Source organism: Cetorhinus maximus, chromosome 1 (assembly GCF_964194155.1).
Source record: "Cetorhinus maximus chromosome 1, sCetMax3.hap1.1, whole genome shotgun sequence".
NCBI classification, from domain to species: domain Eukaryota; kingdom Metazoa; phylum Chordata; class Chondrichthyes; order Lamniformes; family Cetorhinidae; genus Cetorhinus; species Cetorhinus maximus.
The window spans coordinates 6,212,870-6,233,164 of NC_135879.1; the positions used below are offsets into that span (position 1 = coordinate 6,212,870).

The 20,295-nt window shown below is 45.0% G+C and overlaps 1 protein-coding gene across 1 annotated transcript in view; it reads left to right on the forward strand.

Annotated features, from left to right (window-relative positions):
- The window catches only part of LOC144698978 (netrin receptor UNC5C-like), a 328,929-nt gene that overhangs the window by 228,015 nt on the left and 80,619 nt on the right, over window positions 1–20,295 (forward strand). The window contains exon 3 of the mRNA XM_078570534.1: window positions 15,931–16,074. Within this exon, the coding sequence (XP_078426660.1) occupies window positions 15,931–16,074 (144 nt within the window). The remainder of the gene's footprint in view (window positions 1–15,930; window positions 16,075–20,295) is intronic.

A 20,295-nucleotide genomic window follows, 5' to 3' on the forward strand; every position in this document is an offset into this window, starting at 1 on the left:
GTGAAGTGCTTTGGGACATATTGTTATGTTAAAGGTGCTATGTAAACGCAGTTGTTACGTTACTATATAATGTATCATTAGTTATGATGCCTCGGGAGTATGACAGTCACAGGGAGTGAGCAGAACAAAGCAAGGATGAGTAATTGGTGTGTAGAACTTTGTGTGAGAGAGGATTCGGCCTCAATTTCAGGATTATCTGGGGCTTGTGGAGCATGGAGGCATCAAGGAGATCACTGGAGGATTCTAACCATGAGGCTATAAGGGTTCATTATATATTCATCATCATTGCCTTCGGTTTCCTTTCATTATTGAAGATGGTCATTTCTTGCATAGAGCCATCTGTTGTGCGTTCTAACATGGTTGTGGAGCCTGATTGCAGACCTCCATGACCTTCCGCAGTGCAGGCAAGGATGAATTGTCAGATTTTTGTTGAGACTGCCTGGTCTTTCTAACTTGCCTTTTGTCCATAGCTGCCTGTAATCTTTGCTTTACGAAGGATACAGCACCACCTCTTGAGATCGCCCCGCCCCCCCCAACCCCAGGTAATTCTTTCTTGTGCGTTTTTCTCCCAGTCTGTGGTGGACATGCTATATTTCCTGAGATTTGCCTTCAAGGAGTCCTTGAACTTTAATCTTGGTCTACCTCACAGGTGTTGTCCAAGTTTAAGTTGTGAATACATGACCTTAGGGATTTTATTTTCACTCATATGTACTACATGCCCAATCCTTCAAAACTGGGCTCTGATGATGAGTGCTTCAACTCCAGACATTCCTGCTCTTTGAAGTACCTCAGTGTTGGGCACTTTGTCCTCCCATTTGATGCCCATGATCTTCTGAGTGCATCTCATGTGGAACCTGTCCAACTGCTTAATATGTCTGGAATAGTTAGCCCATGTCTCACAGGCATAGAGGAGGGTAGGTATTACCACAGGAAGCTTTGTTATAAATTTGATACCTCATTTCCTCTAGTCTCTTGTGTAAACAGGCAATGCTGCGCTTGTTCTGGCAATTCAATTTGCCATCTCGCTGTCAATAAGAACATAAGAAATAGGAACAGGAGTAGACCATTCAGCCCCTCGAGCCTGTTCCGCCATTCAATAATATCATGGCTGATCTTTCTGTGTTTTGATTTCCACGTTCCCATCTAACCTCGATAGCCTTTGATTGCCTTGCCTAACAAGAATCTATCTATCTCTGCCTTAAAAATATTCAATCACCCCGCCTCAATGCAGACGTTTCTGCTGGAGATTGTACTTACAAGATAGGTGAAATTATCTACAGCCTTCAAGGCTGTGTCATTGAGTTACAGTAGGTGAGATATGGTCAGAATTTGTTGGTTGGTGGAGTATCTCTGTCTTCCTTAAGCTGATGGTTAACTTATGGTCGTCAACTGCTTCTGAAAAACAGTCCATGGTCCTTTGAAGGTCCTGCCCACAGTGACATGAGGGCAGAGTCATCAACAACAGCAGCTCCCATATCATCATCTCTGATACCTTAGTTGAGGATCTCGGTCAACTCAGGTTGAAGAGATTGCCATCTTGTTCTGAATTGGATATATATTCTATCAGATGCCCCAGAAAGCATGGTAGCAAAGAATATACTGTGGAGCACAGTGGCCATGACGTACCCATGCTTCACGCTGCTTATTATCAGAGATCAGTGTATTCAGCACGGTCAGCAACTCTGGCTGGCATTCCATCATGTATCAGGTTTATAGCTCTATCGGGACATGCAGGTTTGGCTAAGGCTTTCCACAAGTCCTCTCTCTATTTACTGTGTCAACGGCCTTCATCATGTCAACAAAGGCATATGTTGTTCGTGGCATTTCTCTCGCATTTGCCAAAGGGTGGAGAGATCATGTCACAAGTGTCTCTGCCTTTCCAGAACCCACTTTTAACTTTCTGGCAGTACACGTTCTCTAGGTGGCTTACCACTCTGTTGAGCGGAACCTTTTACAATCGCAAGTAGCGAGATTCCTCTGTGGCAGTCACCCACAGATTTTTCCTTTGTACAAATTAATAATGGCAGCATCCTTGAACTTTTGTTGATCCCACATTCTGCGATATAATTGTGTGAGTTTGATGGTTAGCTGGGGTCCCCCAGATTTGTACATTTCTCCTGAAATCCCATCTGAGCCTGGAGCTTTCCTTGAGGGTAAGGATATGGTGGCAATTTGTTAACCTCCACAACAGAGGGTTTGCTGCCCAGGTTTTCACACTTGGGCCAGTCTGGAGGCTTGTCTATAGCTATCTTATTTATTGTGGATGGGCGTGTAAGGACACCCCTGAAGTGCTCAGCCCAGCGTTCTTTGATAACTGTCCTATCAGTCAGGAGAGATTCCCCATTGGTGCTGAGAATAGGTGAGTTGCCGCATGAGGAAGGACAATACACAGTCCTCAGGGCTTTATAGAAATTCCTCATCCCATTAAAGCTATCTGGCTTGTTTGGCATCTTGCATCCTCCGCCGTTTCTTTTACCCCCCCCAGGAGTGATTTCTAAGCAGCGGATGTAACTTTGTTGCCTAGTTATGCTCCATATGCTACAGCTTTCTCCTGCAGCAGATCCTTCATTTGATCAAAACAATGCAAAAGCAAAATACTGCAGATACTGGATCATTAATTTGATCATTGTTTTTATCGGACCAGTCTCGATGGTTTATTTTCTGTGCTCCCAAGACGTCATTGGCAGTTTCCAGAACTTTTGATTTGAAGGTTGACCATGTCACTTCAGCATCATCACTTGGGTTTTCTTCGGAAGGCAGCTGTCCCTGAAGCCTGGGCCTGAGTGGATCGCAGCACTCTGTGGATCCCACTTGCTGAACATCTACCTTTTTTTAGGGTCTAACGCATATTGGCCTTCCTTTTGATGAGATAGTAAACTTCATCTTGGAGTGTAGCATCCTTGTGGTCTGTAGAGGACTCCACTCCTCTCATAACCTTGGTGATCTCACATCTTTTATGCTATTCTAGCGGGTGATGATTAAGTCAACCTGATGTCAATGGCGCATCCAAGTGTTTTTGAACTTTTTCTTTCTAAGGATGATGTTGGTGATTGACATATTCCAGTGGGTGCAAAGACTCAAGAGAAGCATGCCATTGCTGTCACATTCCCTCACACCTTGATTCCCCAGGGCATCATCCCAAGGCTGATAGTCAGCTCCTACCCTGGCATTGAAATCTCCCATCACAATGAGCTTGTCCTCCTGAGGAGTATTTGCAATAGCTCAGTCCAAGTCCTCATGGAATTGGACCTTGCATCCTCAGGATCAGACATTGTTAGAGCGTATGCGCTGATGATTGTTGCATACTTGTTGTTCACAAGAGGTAAGCTTAGAGCCATGAGGCGATTGTTTGTACCCCTAGAGAGATGGCATACTGGTAATGTCACTGGACAAGTAATCCTAGCTAGAGACCCAGGCTAATTCTCCGGGGACACGAGTTCAAATCCTATTACGGCAACTGGTGGAATTTATATTCAATTAATAAAATCGGGAATTGAAACCCGGCCTCAGGGTGGCCATGAAACTATCAACAATTGTTGTAAAAACCTATCTGGTTCTCTAGCGTCCTGTAAGAAAGGAAATCTGCCATCCTTACCCCGACTGAATCTACATGTGACTCCAGATCCACAGCGATGTGGGTGACTCTTAATGGCTCTCTGAAATGGCCATCAAGCCACTCAGCTGAAGGGCAGTTAGGGATGGGTAACAAATGCTGGCCTTGCCAGCAACACCCACATACCATGAAAAAAAAAATAAATAAAGGCTTGATAGCAAAGCTGACAGCTGCCCTTGCCTCTCGCTCCTCAGCTTTCTATCCAGAAGATAAAACTTAAAACAACAATGTCAGTATCATAGCCCCCTGCCAATCTGAGCACTGGGGTCAGGAGCTATCATCCTTATCAAGTGGAGTTCATATATTCCATGAAGCTAAGTAGATTTCCCATTTTTTCTTCTATGTTGTCTCATCTGCAATATACAGTTGTGTGTGGGTAAATACCAAAGGAGTGAATCTTGGAATATAACAGGAGGTGTGTGAAGGAGTCGGTACGGCATGTGCACAAGAGACACCAGCGTGTGAGTTGATTACAATGGAGATGGATTGTTCTTGACCAGCCCCACTCTCTCGGTCTTGCCCATCTTTCCCGGCGGTTTGACAGGTCAAGACGGCCGGAGATGTGGTCGACTGAGGTGGATGATCTGCTGCACCTCCTGTAACCGTGCTGATGGCTTTACAGTTGTCCTCACCGTTAAACTGCGATACTTACAGTGCCATTAAGGGAAAATCATTTTCTTTGCTACATCCGTCAAGGCAGTTGTTTTTTGTGTACTTGAAGAAGAGTGATTGGAAATAGGTGTTATCCCTCACGTGGTCCCACATGCTGCGCTCACATGGTTTGGCATGAGTGTGGCCACTGCCATGCACAAACAGCTACATGGAGCCACAGGTGAGAGCTGGGTGAGTGTCAAGGACCAGCTATTCTTGCCCATCCAGTAGAGGGGACTACCTCTAACACACACCACTAATTGTACATTAATTGTAATTAATTTTATGCAAGTGGTGGGAATTAACTGGGATTCACTTATGTCCCTATAAATAGGAACAGGCCGAATGCGTGGTTGTTGGGTGAGGAGGTGCATGCTTGCGATGTTCGTTCTCTGTAAATAAATGTTGATAAAAGTGTGCAAGGATTGGCTCCAGCTCTATCCTTCACCACCTGACTTTCTAGAATAGAACAAAAAGGTGAGGTGGGGATCTTAAGCAGATAGCAAAAAAAGACTTCTGTTCATATAGCGCCTTCCATGAGCTCAGTACATCCCAAAACACTTCATAGCCAATCAAGTACTTTCAAAATGTTGTTACTGTTCTAATATAGGGAAACACAGCAGTCAATTTGCACACAGCAAGGTCCCACACGCATCAGTGTTCTAATGACCAGATAATCTGGTTTAATTATGTTGGATGAGGGATAAATATTGAGCAGGACACCAGGGAGAACTCCCCTGCTTTTCAGTGCAATAGTGGTCATGGGATCCTTTCTCAACCACCCAAGAAGGCAAATGGTTTAACACTTTCATCCAAAAGTTGGCATTTCCATCAGTGCAGCACTCCCTCAGCAGGTACGTCAGTCTAGGTTTTGTGATCAAGTCTCTAGCTTGGGATTGAAAAGAAAATGGCCTCGGCAACAGGAATGGGGTTGGTAGCTGGGTTGAGGGTCAAAGAGCATGACAAGTTGGGGCACCAAACTGAACCAAAGTGGGCAGCCAGAGAAGTTGATGGAGCCAGAGGCACAGAGGTGCCAAAAACAAGCTCAGCAAAATGGTTCCAAGTTTGCCAACTTTGAGCCATCAGAGGTCTGGATTCATCCAGGACTTGTGTATTCCTCATGCAACATCACTGAAACAGGTTATCTGGTCGTAATCACATTGCTGTTTTTGGGATCTTTCTATGCACAAATTAGCTGCTGTGTTTCCTACGTTAGAATACGTGTCAAAAGTAACATGTCAAAAGTATTTCATTGGCTGTGCCACACTTTGGGATGTCCTGAGGTTGTGAGAGGCACTATATCATTGCAACACTTTGTAGTAGCTATCCTGGAATTAATTCATGGTGCAAGAGCAGAGGGAGAGCTAAATATCTTTGACATAGGCATGGAAGCTGAACCCTTGCTTTCAAATATAAGTTGACATATAATTGATGACTTTGTGTGTGGCATACCTTTTTGACCATAAACGACACCTTAGCTTAAAAACTCAGTCAAGCCCATATTTAGGAGGGTTGCCAACTCTCGTTGGCTGTATCCCTGGAGGTATCATCACATGACTTTTTGTCTCCAACCACCCCTCTGCCACACTCCTACTATTGGTCATCTGACATACTTATCCTCACAGTGCCCTGTCTCCTGCCAACCAAACAAAAAGCAAATATTCCTCATTACCCAATCAGATGATTCCTCATTGTCAATCAAAAACCCAGCTTTTTCCCTCATGTCTGATATTTTATAACCAATAAATACCCTGTTATTTTCTCGCTGCAGTACCCTGGAGATTCATTTTTATTCAGTCAAGCTCGAAACAAGGCACATTTATGCATACTAGAAGTGACAAACATTCGTATGCAGGGACCCCGCGTTCTCTGCAAACTAATGTAATATGTTCAAGCCTTGCGTTTTTTTTAATTGCCCAGAAGCTTGGGGAGCCTGTAGTTCTTCATTGCTTTCTTCATGGCAATACCTCAGCCAATCAGAGTCGACTTGCCATCCAATCAGACCCATTTCTCCTGTGGTATAAATGGTTGTGATTGTTTGAAATTTGGCATTCTTGCATTTGTCTTGATGAGTGCAAGACAAAAAAGCTTTAGCAACATGTCTCTTTTTCCAGCAATACTCAAGTTCGACACTACCAAGTACCAAGTGACTGACAGATTAGTTTTTACTCCTGGAAACTCCAGGATGATCATGGAGGGTTTCGGAACTCTATGTTCGCAGTACAGCAACCACAGGATGCAGAAATCATAACAGAATCTGCATGGTTTTTGTCACTCAGAGTTCTGCACTATTTTTTTTAGAGGGAGGTTCCAGCAGGCTGCTAATGCACTAACAATACTCAAAGAGCCTTGCGATTGATAAGTGACCTTCAAATCCCATCAAAGCCATTGAACCTACAAGTGCTGAACTGGAGAGGCTGGGTCACATTACCAACTGCCAGAGACCCAGGTCATTAAGCCACCCAGGTTAATTCTCCTTAAATAAACAGCTCCAGGATTTTTTTTCCCTTTTCAAGTGAAACACTCAAAGCAATTTAAGACTTGGAGATGGCGGCCTACCTTTCTCTTGTAGCGAGAGCAAGAAACTAACTCGGGCAACGTGTTTATTTCATGTGTTTTAAAGAAATGGGATATTTATTACAATGAACAACACAAGATTTATCTTTTTCTTGGTTTCTAATTGGGGTAGATTTTGGAAGGCTGTGCTGTTGGTGTACTGCCTCATTAAGTGGGCCCATGGGCCAGAGAGAGGGATAACAGAATGATAGGCCCAGTTCTGGGCCCCAGGCTCCCCTAGAACAAGACTGTTAGCCTCACATCAGACGCTCCCTGGTGGCCATGTCTCATCTTGCCTGTTCTTCACATGCAACCCAAAACGGCTTCCTTTCAATTAATGGATGTCGACACACTTGCTGCTGGAGCTGGAGTAGTCAGCAGGTTGTACTCCTGTTTCTGACCCAGGAGACCCACAGGCCCAAGTCTCACTCCTGGACTTGTTGGCCCTGGGGAAAAAAAACTTGTTGGCCCTGGTGTAGGCAAGCTGGTGTGTATCGGTGATACTGGTCCCCAGGCTGGGTAAATAGGGGTGGTTAGTGCCAGTCCAAAAATAATGATTAATAAGAAGCAGTGATCAGCCAGCATTGTGGTGACCCCATGTAACATGAGGAAGGATGTTCTTGATACCATTTTTTTTAGGATTTATGTGACCTTTTCTCCTTTGGTCTATGCTGTTATTAAGATTAAGAACTTTAGTCAGGTTAATAGCAAGGAACTCCCAAGTTTCCACCTTGAGAGACACTCAATATATTGACATGAATAGCTTCATCACAGTATCGACTGGTACCTGAAGAATGTTGGACTTGTATTGATCAGCTGAAACAAAGGGGCCCTTTAGGACATCACAAGTGCCAGGGATAATATGTAATCCCACATACCATTTCCATCAGTCAAAGTAAATATTGAAGTATTAATGGACCTGGTAGAAATATTAATAGATTATTATTCAATTCCAGCCTTCCATTATTAGCCATTGATGACTCCTTTGCAAATTTCATATGACTATTGATATATGTTACTTAACATCTCATCATATGCACTGGATCTTCAGTTTGATTGTATCACTGTCCCAAATCAAGGCAAAAATCAAAGTTGACACTCCAGTGCAGTACTGAGGGAGCACTGCATTGTCAGGGGTGTCATCTTTCACATGAGACATTAAACCGAGGCCCTGTCTGCCTGCTCAGGAGGATGTAAAAGATTCAATGGCTCTATTTTGAAGAAGAACAGGGTGTTATCCCTGTTGCCATAGCCAATATTTATCCCTCAATCAACATCACAAAAACAGATTATCTCATCATTATCACATTGCTATTTGTGGGGTTTTACTATGCACAAATTGATTTCCTACCTTACAACAGTGACTATACCTCTAAAGTACTTCATTAGCTGTAAAGCATTTTGAGACATCCACTGGTCGTGAAAGGCACTATATAAATGCAAATCATTCTTTTTTGCCCCAAAGCAACAGTCTTCAGCAACAAGGGGTAATAAACCTACCCCGTCCCAACACTCCCTGGCTTCCTCCTTGGGTTACCAACTCTTAGTTTGCTACCTTCCTGGAGGTTGGACTCATGACCTCCTTCCTCCAACTGCTCCGCTCCCAGACTCCTACCACTGGATGCCCGGTGTCCTGCCTTGCCACAGCCAATCAGAAAGTGAACCGACTCTTCATTTCCCAATTGGATGATTTCTGACTATAAATCAAAAGGCCTTTTTCCCCCGGTGTCTAGAACATCAGAGTGGTCAAAGAAAATTAAAATTAAAACTGCAGCTTTTTAAAGTTCCTCTTGGATTCTGCTTGCGGAAGGATCTCGGGGATTAGTCTTCAAATTCTGGGGAGTCCAGGGCAATCCTGGAGGGTTGGCAATCCTACTTCTGCCCAAACTCGGGTATGCCCAAATTCTTACCCATTACGTCAAGGACAGAGAGCTCTTTGCATTGCTGTGACGTGCCCTGTCAAAGAGCTAGTGTAATGTGCACTGCTGGCCAAGGCCGGGCTTTGCTCTTCATGATCCCTTCAGCATAGGCTTAAACCACCCGAGCTGTGTGATCACTGCACAGCGTACAGCACCACACACGGCTTTAATAAGATATAGCAAATAGCTTGGAGCAATTACAAGCCTGCAATCTAATTGAAGGGGTTCAGATAACAGCCCAAACCACCAGAGCTAAGCTTCAGCAATTTATAGCTGCCATTTGAAGCCCAAGATTACATTACTCCCTCCAAATTATTCCTTGATGCAAGCGCGTCTCATGATATATTCTGTAAGCTTTGCTGGGTGGTTTATTGCAGTTCTTTGATCCATTTTCATGTGCCAAAAGTTTCAATTAGGACAGGTTACTGCTGCCTGTCCGCTCATACTGAGGTGTCAATGACTGCAATGTCGTTGTTACATGCTGACTCAGAAATAATGGCCTGGATCTCACTGGACATCTCGCAGTCCCATCCCAGTGTTTGAATGTTTTCCCTCACCGCTGGGCTCAAGCATTTCTGTTGCCTTAAGTTGCTGGGAGTGTGAGCTAATAACGGTGCAGTGAGGGCAGTGGGGCACATGGGACCTCAGGGAATGACTGGAACAACCAACAGTCCCTCTCCTTAACCAATGAGATTTATGGATTGGGAAAGAAACAGAGGAATAAGGGAGAAGGCAATTGGGGATAATTAGAGTCAAATCAGGTACAGAAAGAGAAATAAAGAGAGGGAAAGAAAGATTGGAAGAAGAAAGAGGGAAAAAGAGACAGAAAGAAAAAGTACAGATTTTAAAAAATGTAACTAAAAATTCTTAAAACCTCTAGAAACAATTTACTGCTCATAGGAATGAGACTCCACAGTTTCAATTGTCCCCTTTCTGGGCCGGAGAGGTTGAGCGGAAGTGTAGGGACATAAATCTCAATCATTAAAAGTGTACTTATGCTCCTAAGTTCCAGCCTTAACTTTCCACGGCGAGTTTAGTCGGCAGTTAATACAGAAATGCAGCAACTGGTGGGGAGAGGGGGTTTGGGGGGCAGGCTGCCATTTTTGCGGGGCTAATGGCAAAGTGGCACAAGTCAACCAGGAACTTGTGGCCATTCACAACTCAGGGGGAACGTCTTCCTCACCACAAGCGGCTGGGTTATTTACACATATCACTAAGCACCTTTTGAACCCAATGTACTTTTGTCAAGAAATTCTGCGCCAATATTGCAGTCAGTTCTGCAGAATGCATATCATTCTTATGTATATATTGTAAATAGTGTGAGGCAGCTAAGAGGGAGTTAAAGACTTTCTCACAACCTTGAGATTCAGTGGCTCTGTATAAAGCAATTGAGCTATGCGTTCAGATGTCAGATGGAACACAGCAATTGTGCTGGTGTCTTGGAGAATTGTGGTGCCTAGCGGTCTATTATCCTGAATATCACACCACACATAATCTGACGTGCTTTTGATTATATTCTTCTGCTGTGTAGGTCTGAATTTTTTAAATCAAAAAAAAAAATGTGCTGCTAGAGTCTTTGCCTGTCTTGCTATCGTTGCTAAGGATCGCTTCACTATTCTCTCAGCTAATTGTCCCTAACAGCTGCTTAGGAGGAGTTCTTAGTAATTCACTGGTGTGTCTGCAAGGGGATGATGGGGAGCGGGAATGCCAGAGAGGTTTTTGAGAAATCAGAAGTTTTCACAGCTGGCTACGTCTCACCTCCACCTGTGTCCCTGTGTTCTCCATCTCCTCTGGGTCTCTTGCACAGGATGTGCAAAGTGCAGTTCATCTCACAATTAATTGCTTGAGGAGATGGGAGATTTTCCTTTTAATGCCACGAACCAAGGCAAAGGAGACAACAACAATTTATATTTATATAGCACCTCGAGCGTAAGAAAACGTCCCAAGGCACTGCAGAGGAGCATTACCAAGCAAAATTAAGTGCTGAGCCACGTGCGACGATATTAAATAAACAAAAGCTTGAGGGAGATTTTGAGGAGCGTCTTAAAGGCGGAGAGAGAGGGAACGAGATGGAGCAGTTTAAAGGAGGGAATTCCAGAGGTTAGGGTTTCAGGCAGCTAAAGGCACAGTCACCACTGGGGGAGAAATTAAAATTGGAGATGTACAGGAAACCAGAATTAGATACGTGCAGATATGTCAGAGGGTTACGGGGCTGGAAGACATTATAGAGGTAGGGAGGGGTGATCAGGAGGGACTTGAAAACAATGAGAATTCTAAAATCAAGGTTTTGATTGACCAGGAGCCGATATAGGTCAGCAAGCACAAGGGTGACGTGTGAACAGGACTCGGTGCGAGTTAGGATACAGGTAGCAGAGTTATGACTGACCTCAAACTTACGGAGAGTAGAATGTGGGAGGCCTGCCAGGGTTGGATTAGTCAAGTATAGAGGCAGCAAAGGCATTTATGAGGGTTCCAGCAGCAGATAAGCTGAGGCAGAGGTGAAGTCAGGTAAAGTAACAGAGGTGGAAATAGGCAATCTTAGCGATGGTGCAAATATGTGGTCAGAACACTGTCTCGAGGTCAAATATGATAGCAAGGTTGCAATCAATCTAAGTCTCAGAATGGAGTCAGTAGTAAAAGAATGGAACTTGGAGCAATACCAAAGACAATGGCTTAAGTCTTCCCACTATTTAATTTGAGGAAATTTCTGCTCAACCAGTACTAGATACCATCAAGGTTGTAAAGAGTGGAGGCAAAATAAATAGTCAGTGAAGGACTTTTAAATCATAATCACTGTCATGAACCACATGGGATGTTTTACTACATTGAAGGCACTATATAAATGCAAATTTTTGTTGTTAATCAACCCAAGTTGCCCTGAGAAAGTCCCCTTGAACCCCTGAAGTCCATGTGGTGATGGTGCTCTTATAATGGTGTTAGGTCAAAATCCTGGAATTCCCTCCCTAACAGCACTGTGGGTGTGCCTACACCACAGGGACTGCAGCGGTTCAAGAAGGCAGCTCACCCCCACCTTCTCAAGGGGCAATTAGGGATGGGCAATAAGTGCTGGCCCAGCCAGCGATGTTCACATCCCATGAATGAATAACAAAAAAGTAGGGCTTTGTTTTTTTCAACCGGGTGGCTTTGCAATGCCACTTCAAGGTGACAATGTCCACCGCATAGTTTGAGACTGGAGTCACGGGTGGCCCAAATTAGGTCCAGGAGGCATGTTCCCTTCCCAGGAGGACGTGAGTGAACCAGTTGGATTTTTACAATTCAGCAGCTTTTGTCATTCTTCATCCTAGTGTTCGCTGACAATTTACTGGGGTTTATTAAATGCACACTCACAACTTTCCTCTCTGTTGAAAGTTTGGTGGGGGTGGCGGGGGCGAGGGTTAGTGGGAGTTGGGAGGGGGGGGGGAAGAGTGTGAGGGTAAGCGAGCGAGCATTGCTACATTCCAGAATGACATTGCCGAGGACCTCCCAGATCTTGTCCAATGCGTCCGGCACTTAGAAGAAATTATATAGAATGTACAGGGCACAAATTGGTCAGTCAGCCCAACTGAACCATGCCTCACACGAGTCTCCTCCTACCTCCCTTCATCTAATCCTATCAGTGCGTCTCCTTCTTTTCTATTCCTCTCTTCCATTATCCGGATTCCCCTTAAATAGGTCTACGCTCTTCAACTCAATGCAACTGCGAGTTCCACATTCTAATCACCATCTGGAGTAAGTTTCTTCTGAACTCCCTGTTGGATTTATTAGTGAAAATCGGATATTTATGGTCCCATAGCCCCTCTTCATACTCTTCAAAAGAATGCTGCGAGCACGGAGCTGAAGAGAAAAGTAAAAAGCAAGCGCCGTGATTTGGAGACAGGCACTGTGTTGGTGACTTTAACTGGCTGCCGTGCCTGCAAAAACCCGAGGGCATTTGCGGGAGTGACAGGTTACTTTGAACACACGGGGCTGAAAAACAGGGCAATCTAACCTCCAGAGCCCGGAGTGACAGAGGCCAGACTGACAAGACTGTCTGAATGGAGCCAGTGTTGGTGATTAAAGAGGATGAAAATCTAAAAAGGTTTGAGGTTGACGGGGTTGGGGGGATGGGGGTTGGGGGATGGGGGTTGGTGGACTGACTTGGTTTTCAAACGCTGGCGGTGAAGTCTCTGGATACAATTGGAAACATTCATATAACAAGCTTCGTCCTGTAATCCCATTCCACTCGCCTGAGCTTTACATTTCCTGACGTAGCCCCGAGTGTGGTGACAGTCTTCAGCTGCAACCGAGTTGATAAAAGTCACGTTAGCTGCTAGATGCTAGTCTACTTCTGTAATCCCCTGCTAAGCTTCGTTTCAGCATCATCAAACACAAAACACTCTTTACTGTGAATAGTTGATCTGTAATCTGGCAGGTTCTGTTCAGTCTTCTAGCTTCTTACACATGTAATTTCGTCCTGAGGTGAAATATTATGCATGCGGGATTTTTTTTCTCCAAACACGAGCAGACTTCAGGGGCCTTTGCAGCATCACCGGACTGGCTAAACCTCTGAGGGTACAAGAATTTTCAGTTCAAGAAAATGTACCACAGCAACTTCATACTATTCAATGCATTTCAAAAATGTAGACTCCCTACTAAAGGTCATATATCCATTATCGTATGTGTAACAAACTCCAGCCTAAGCTATATCAAAAATTGTCATTTAACTGTATAGGATGACAGGGCCAAGAGGAGAATATTCAGCCCCTTGAGTCTGTTCTGCTGCCATTCAATGTGAACATGGCTGATCTAACCCTAATCTTAACTCTATCCACCTCCTTCAGCCTCATATCCCTTAATATACTTGTCCAGCAAAAAATTACCTATCTCAGGTTTAAGATTGAACAATTCAACAATTATTCATCATTAATTAAAATCAGTAATTATTTTTTCATGTGGGAGGTAGTTCCACACTGAATCACCCTTTGCATGAAGAATTGTCTCCTAACTTCTCCCCCGAATGGCCTGGCCCTAGTTTTAAGGTTATGTCCCCTTGTCCTTAATTCTTCCCCCAGCAGAAAACCGTTTCTCGCTATCCACCATAACAGTTCCTTTCAAAAGCCTTAACCCAATCACCTCTCAACCCTTCATAAAAGGGAAGGTTTAGCAGGACATTATCAGGGATGAGGGGCTTCAGTTATGGGGAGAGATTGGCAAGTTTGGGCTGTTCTTCTTGGAATCGAGGAGGTTAAGAGCTTCCCAGACAGCAGATTTCAAGATGATACTGGGTTTTGATAGAGTAGATAGAGAAAAGCTGTGCCCTCTTGCAAAAGGGTCAATAACCAGAGGTCATAGATTTAAAATCAATGGCAGAAGATCTACAGGGGAGATGACCAGAATCTTTTTCACCCAGAGAGCTGCCGGGATCAAGAATGCTCAACTTGAAAAGGTGGTGGTCCATAGATAATTTTATGGACAAATATTGGAGAATGAGAAACTTGCAGGGTTGCAGACAAAAATCAAGAGGGTGTGGAACTAATCATGATTGTTCATGGGCCTGATAGGATAAATGGAACATAGGATCATCGGAGATAAGAGCGGGAGTAAGCCATTAGGCCCCTCGAGCCTGCTCCATCATTCAGCTAGACCATGTCTCATCTTCTACCTCAATGATATTTTCCCACACTATCCCCATATCCCTTCATATCTTTAATATCTATCATAGAAACTTAATGGCACAGAAAGAGGCCATTTGGCCCATCGTGCCTACACAAGCTCTCCAAATGAGCACTATGACCTAGTGCCATTGCCCTGCCTTTTCCCCGTACCGCTGCACATTGTTTATATTCAAATAACCATCTCATGTCCTCTTGAATGCCTCAGTTGAACCTGCCTCCACCACACTTCCAGGCAGCGCATTCCAGACCTTAACCACTCATGTGAAAGTTTTTTCTTGTGTCACATTTGCAAATCACTTTAAATCTGTGTCCTCTCATTCTTGATCCTTTTACAAGCAGAATCAGCTCTAAACTAGTGCTATCTGTCCCTCCCAGTATTTTGTGCACCTAGAAATTTATCGCTCTCTGTCTTGAATATACTCAGTGACAGAGCCTCCACAGCCCTCTGGGATAGATCATTCCAATGATTCTCCACTCTCAGTAAAAAAAATTCCTCCTCATCTCAATCCTAAATGGTCTACAACTTATTCTGAGTCTGCGTCCCCTGGTTCTAGACATCTCCAGCCAGTGGAAACATCCTTCCTCCAACTACCCTGTCAAGCCCTGTAAGAATTTTGAATACTTTTAATGAGATCACCTCTCATAGGCCCAGTGACCTCAATCTCTCCTCATAGAACAATCCCACCATCCCAGGAATTAGTCTGGTGAACCTTCATTGCAATCCCTCTATGGCAAGTATATCCTTGCTTAGGTAAGGAGACCAAAACTCTATGCAAACTCCGGGTGCAAGGTTCTATAGCATTTCAGCAAGACAGCTTGACTCCTGTACTCAAATCTTCTTGCAATAAAAAACAACACACTATTTGCCTTCCCGATTGCTTGCTGCACCTGCGTGTTAGCTTTCAGTGATTTATGAACAAGGACACCCAGGTCCCCTTGGACATCCACACTTCCCAATCTCTCATCATTTAAGAAACACTCGGCATTTCTGTTCTTCCTACCAAAGTGGATAACTTCACATTTTTCCCACACTATATTCCAGCTGCCTGATTTAAACTTCAAAACAATGCTTGGCAGTTAACAGTCAGTCACCATCACTGTTGCATTCTCCATGGCAATGCCTCTACCAATCGGAGTCCGCTTGCCAACCAATCGGCACTCTCTCCTCATGCAGTATAAATTGTTGTTTTCCCCTTATATTGGTACTCTTGCAAAGTGTCCTGATGAGTGCAAGATGAAAAGCATCGACAGGTCTCCTTTTTCAGCAATACTCCTCCTATTTCTCATGTTCCTATGATGACTCCAGTGATACGATCGCGTGTTTGGTGTTGTTGCCTGGCTTCTTAGCGAGGAGACCTCTCAGGTTAACCTCCGAACATTGTTGCATGGTGATTTAATTGCCTCCTGTGTCCTTTTGCGTGATCGAGGACAGTGGCGTGTCATTTGTGCCATGATGCCGCTGGCCACGTGAATTTGAACTCCGCCGTAATGCTGCAAAGGGTAATAACAAGTTGAATTAATCTCTTCTGACCGGCAGGCCTCATTGTCAGGGAGGTGAGCATCGAGATTTCCCGTCAGCAGGTGGAGGAGCTCTTTGGGCCAGAGGACTACTGGTGCCAGTGTGTTGCTTGGAGCTCTGCTGGAACCACCAAGAGCCACAAATCCTACGTCCGGATCGCATGTGAGTGTTGGAAAGAGTTACCGAGAAAAACCGGTGGTGTTTTTGTTGCTCTGTAGCATTTGTCTTTGCAGGTGGCTTAGCAAATTAGTAAATGAGAGAGAGAGCAATTGGGCTGCCCCAGTATTGTGAGTGTGGCATGAAAGAAGCTGTCCCAAAAAAATGTGATTAATTACGTTTGTACCTAATTGTGCTGTCAGCACGGAATTTCATCTGGCAGAATTCAGTCAGGTGCAGCTCGCTATGTTTCCATCCTTTACTTTTAATTAACAGCAAGTTGCATTTATATAGCACCTTTAACAGTGTAACATGTCCCAAGGCATTTCACCGGAACTTGATCGCACAAGAATTGGCCACCGGCCGCATAAGGAGGTATAAGAGCAGATGACCAAAAGCTTGGTCAAAGAGGTAGGTTTTAAGCAGGAGAGAGGGTTATAGAGGTGGAGAGGTTCGGGGAGGGCCCAGAGCTTAAGGCCTAGGCAGCTGAAGGCTCAGCCACCAACGGTGGAGCGATTAAATTTGAGAACGCTCAAGAGGCCAGAATTGGAGGGGCGCAGATGTCTTGGAGGGTTTTAGAGCTGGAGGAGGCTTCAGGGACAAGGAGGGGTGAAGCGATGGAGGAATTTGTAAACGAGGATCGGGGTGTTGCCAGACTGGAATCCAATGTAAGTCGATGAGCACGGGAGGTGATGGCTGAACGTGACATGGTGTGCGTTAGGATACAGGTAGCTGAGTTTTAGGCTTCACACATGACCTAGGATGCCTAGGGTAAACCTCGATAACATTTCTGCAGAATCAGCCCTTAAATACACACTTCTGAGCTTCTTCTCGAAACAAGGAAATGTGTGTAGAGTTCCTTCTAATGTGGCATTGCCGGGCATCCTCATTTGGGAGCTGCAGGAAGCATGATGTCCGTCACAAATGTGACTCAAAGTTCTCTTAACTGGCTTATTTAGATTTTCCGTTGATTGGGAGCACTGTGGTTGCTAGGCAGAGACAAGCAATGCTTTGTCTTCCAACAGCATGAGAGTAATGCTGTGAAAATCATATCCCACGCACATTATCGTACACACAACAATGCTGCCTAAAACGTCAAGACAGTCCATCTCGGTTGGATTCAGTTTTGACAGACAGGCTTTGGAGGTCTCTCACAGTACAGTAAGAGTGGCGATTCTCTCTCATTTCACCATAAAGGACCACTCAGTTGTGGATGGCTGAACCCCCCGATCTCTGATGTTACCACACTCACTGGAAGGCCTGCTTTGTGCACAGTGATTACGACTGGTCATCAGATGAGCCGAGTTCAGGATCTGTCACCAGTTGAGATGTGTGTAAATGTAAGCCATGTCTAAAGGGGAGCTGCTTCACTTTCATTTGTTTCAGAGTTGATTCACTGGTTGTGCTCTTTGTCTTGGAGTCAGAAGGCCTTTGCTGTAACGTCCCATCAGAAAGAACAGCACCTCCAACAATACAGCACTCCCTCAGTAGTGCATTGGGAGTGGCAGTCTAGATTTTGTGCTCAACCCTCTGGAGAAGGGTTTGGACCAATAATTTTCCATTTTAGCGGTGCTCCCTACAGAGCCACAGCTGACATCAACCAACCCTACATCTGAAACTTAAATGGGAATTCATCAACGACCAGTCATATTGCTAACCAGAGTGTGGCAGGAAAGGACAGAGCATACAACCTTAATGAGTGCACCAGTAGATAAGGCCAGAGATTGCAAAGATGGTAAAAAGACAAAGGTAAAGACTCTGTATCTGATTGCACACAGCGTTCGTAACAAAATGGATGAATTGTTAGCACAGATAGAAATAAATATGCTTGACCTGATAGCCATCAGGGAAACATGGTTGCAAGGTGACCAAGGCTGGGAGGTGAATAATGAAGGGTATTTGACATTTTGAAAAGACAGGAAGCTAGGAAAAGCTCTGTTAATTAAGGGTGTCTCATTAGTACAGGAGTGAGGTATGACCTTAGCTCGAAAGAGCACGATATGAAGTCAGTTTGGATAGAGATAAGAAATAGGAAAGGTAAGAGGTCACTTGTGGGAGTAGCTTTATAGGCTCCCCCAACAGCAGTCACAGAGTAGGACAGAGTATACAGGAAGAAATAAATAAAAGGTACCACGATAATCGTGAGTGACTTTAATCTACCTGTAGATTGGGTGAATCAGATTGGCAAGGGAAGCCTGGAAAATTAGTTCATTGAGTTCATTTGGGACAATGTCTGAGAGCAGTTTGTTCTAGAGCCAACCAGGGAGCAGTTTGGGCCTAAACCCATTGGGGTTTAGAAGACTGAGAGGTGACCTTATTGAAACATATAATATCCTTGAGGGGACTTGATAGGGATGGTACAGGGAGGATGTTTCCTCTAGTGGGGGAGAATAGAACTAGGGCACACAATTTAAGAATAAGGGGTCTCCCTTTTAGGAGGGGGATGAGGAGAGTTTTTTTTCCCCACAGGGGATGGTTATTATGTAGAGTTCTTTTCTCCAGAGAGCAGTGGAGGCTGGGTCATTGAATTTATTCAAGGCTGAGTTAGACAGATTTTTGATAGACAAGGGGGTCAAGGGTTATGGGAGGTGCAGACAAGAAAGTAGAGCTGAGACCACAACCAGGTCAGCCATGATCTTATCGAATGGCGGAGCAGGCTCGAAGGGTCAAATGGCTTACCCCTGCTCCTATGTTCTTAAGTTCCTACCTTACTGACAGTAATACCACTTTCTCCCGTGGCTCTGGTTTGCATTCAGTTTACATTGACAAGTGTCTTACTCCCAGTTTCTTTGTGCTTTACTTCTGTCTTCAAGGCATTCCTCTGGCATCCTTACCCGGTCTGGCCTATATGTGACTCCAAACCCACAGAAATGTGGTTGACCCTTAAATACCCTCTGAAATGGCCTAGCAAGCCACTCAGTTGTATCAAACCGCTACAAAGCCTAAAAGGAATGAAACCAGGCGGACCACCCAGCATCAGCCTAGGCACCGGAAACGACAACGGCAAACCCAGCCCTGTCGATCCTGCAGTCCTCCTTACTAACATCTGGGGGCTTGTACCGCAATTGGGAGAGCTGTCTCCCAGACTAGTCAAGCAACAGCCTGACAGAGTCATACTCACGGAATCATACCTTACAATGTCCCAAACACCACCATCACCATCCCTGGGTATGTCCTGTCCCACCGGCAGGACAGACCCACCAGAGGTGGCAGCACCGTGGTATACAGTTGGGAGGGAGTTGTCCTGGGAGTCCTCAACATCGACTGCATACCCTATGGAGTCCCTTGGCATCAGGTCAAACATGGGCAAGGAAATCACATGCTGGTTACCACTGTTGTCCCCCCTCAGCTGATGAATCAGTACTTGGAGGAAGCACTGAGGGTGGCAAGGCCACAGAACATGCTTTGGATGGGGGAACTACAATGTCTATCACCAAGACTGGCTCAGTAGCACCACTACAGACCAAACTGGCCGAGTTCTAAAGGGCATAGCTGCTAGACTAGGTCTGTGGCAGGTGGTGAGGGAACCAACAAGCGGGAAAAACATACTTGACATCATCCTCACCAACCTGCCTGCTGTAGATGCATCTGCCCATGGCAGTATTGGTAGGAGTGACCACTGCACAGTCATTGTGGAGACGAAGTCCCTTCTTCACATTGAGGATACACTCCATCGTGTTGTGTGGCACTACCACTGCACTAAATGGGATAGATTTCGAACAGATCTAGCAACTGAAGCCAGGGCATCTATCTGGCACTGTGGGCCATCAGCAGCAGCAGAATTGTACTCGAACACAATCTGTGACCTCATGGCCTGGTATATCCCCCACTCTACCACTACCATCAAGCCAGGGGATCAACCCTGATTCAATGAAGGGTGCAGGAGGACATGCCAAGAGCAGCACCAGGCAGACCTAAAAATGAGGTGTCAGCCTGGTGAAGCTACAACACAGGACTACTTGCGTGACAAACAGCATAAGCAGCAAGTGATAGACAGGGCTAAGTGATCCCACAACCAACGGATCAGATCTAAGCTCTGCAGTCCTGCCACATCCAGTCATGAATGGTGATGGACAATTAAACAACTCACTGGAGGAGGTGGCTCCACAAATATCCCCATCCTCAATAATGGAGGAGCCCAGCACAGCAGTGCAAAAGATAAGGCTGAAGCATTCACAACAATCTTCAGCCAGAAGTGCTGAGTGGATGGTCCATCCGGAGGTCCCC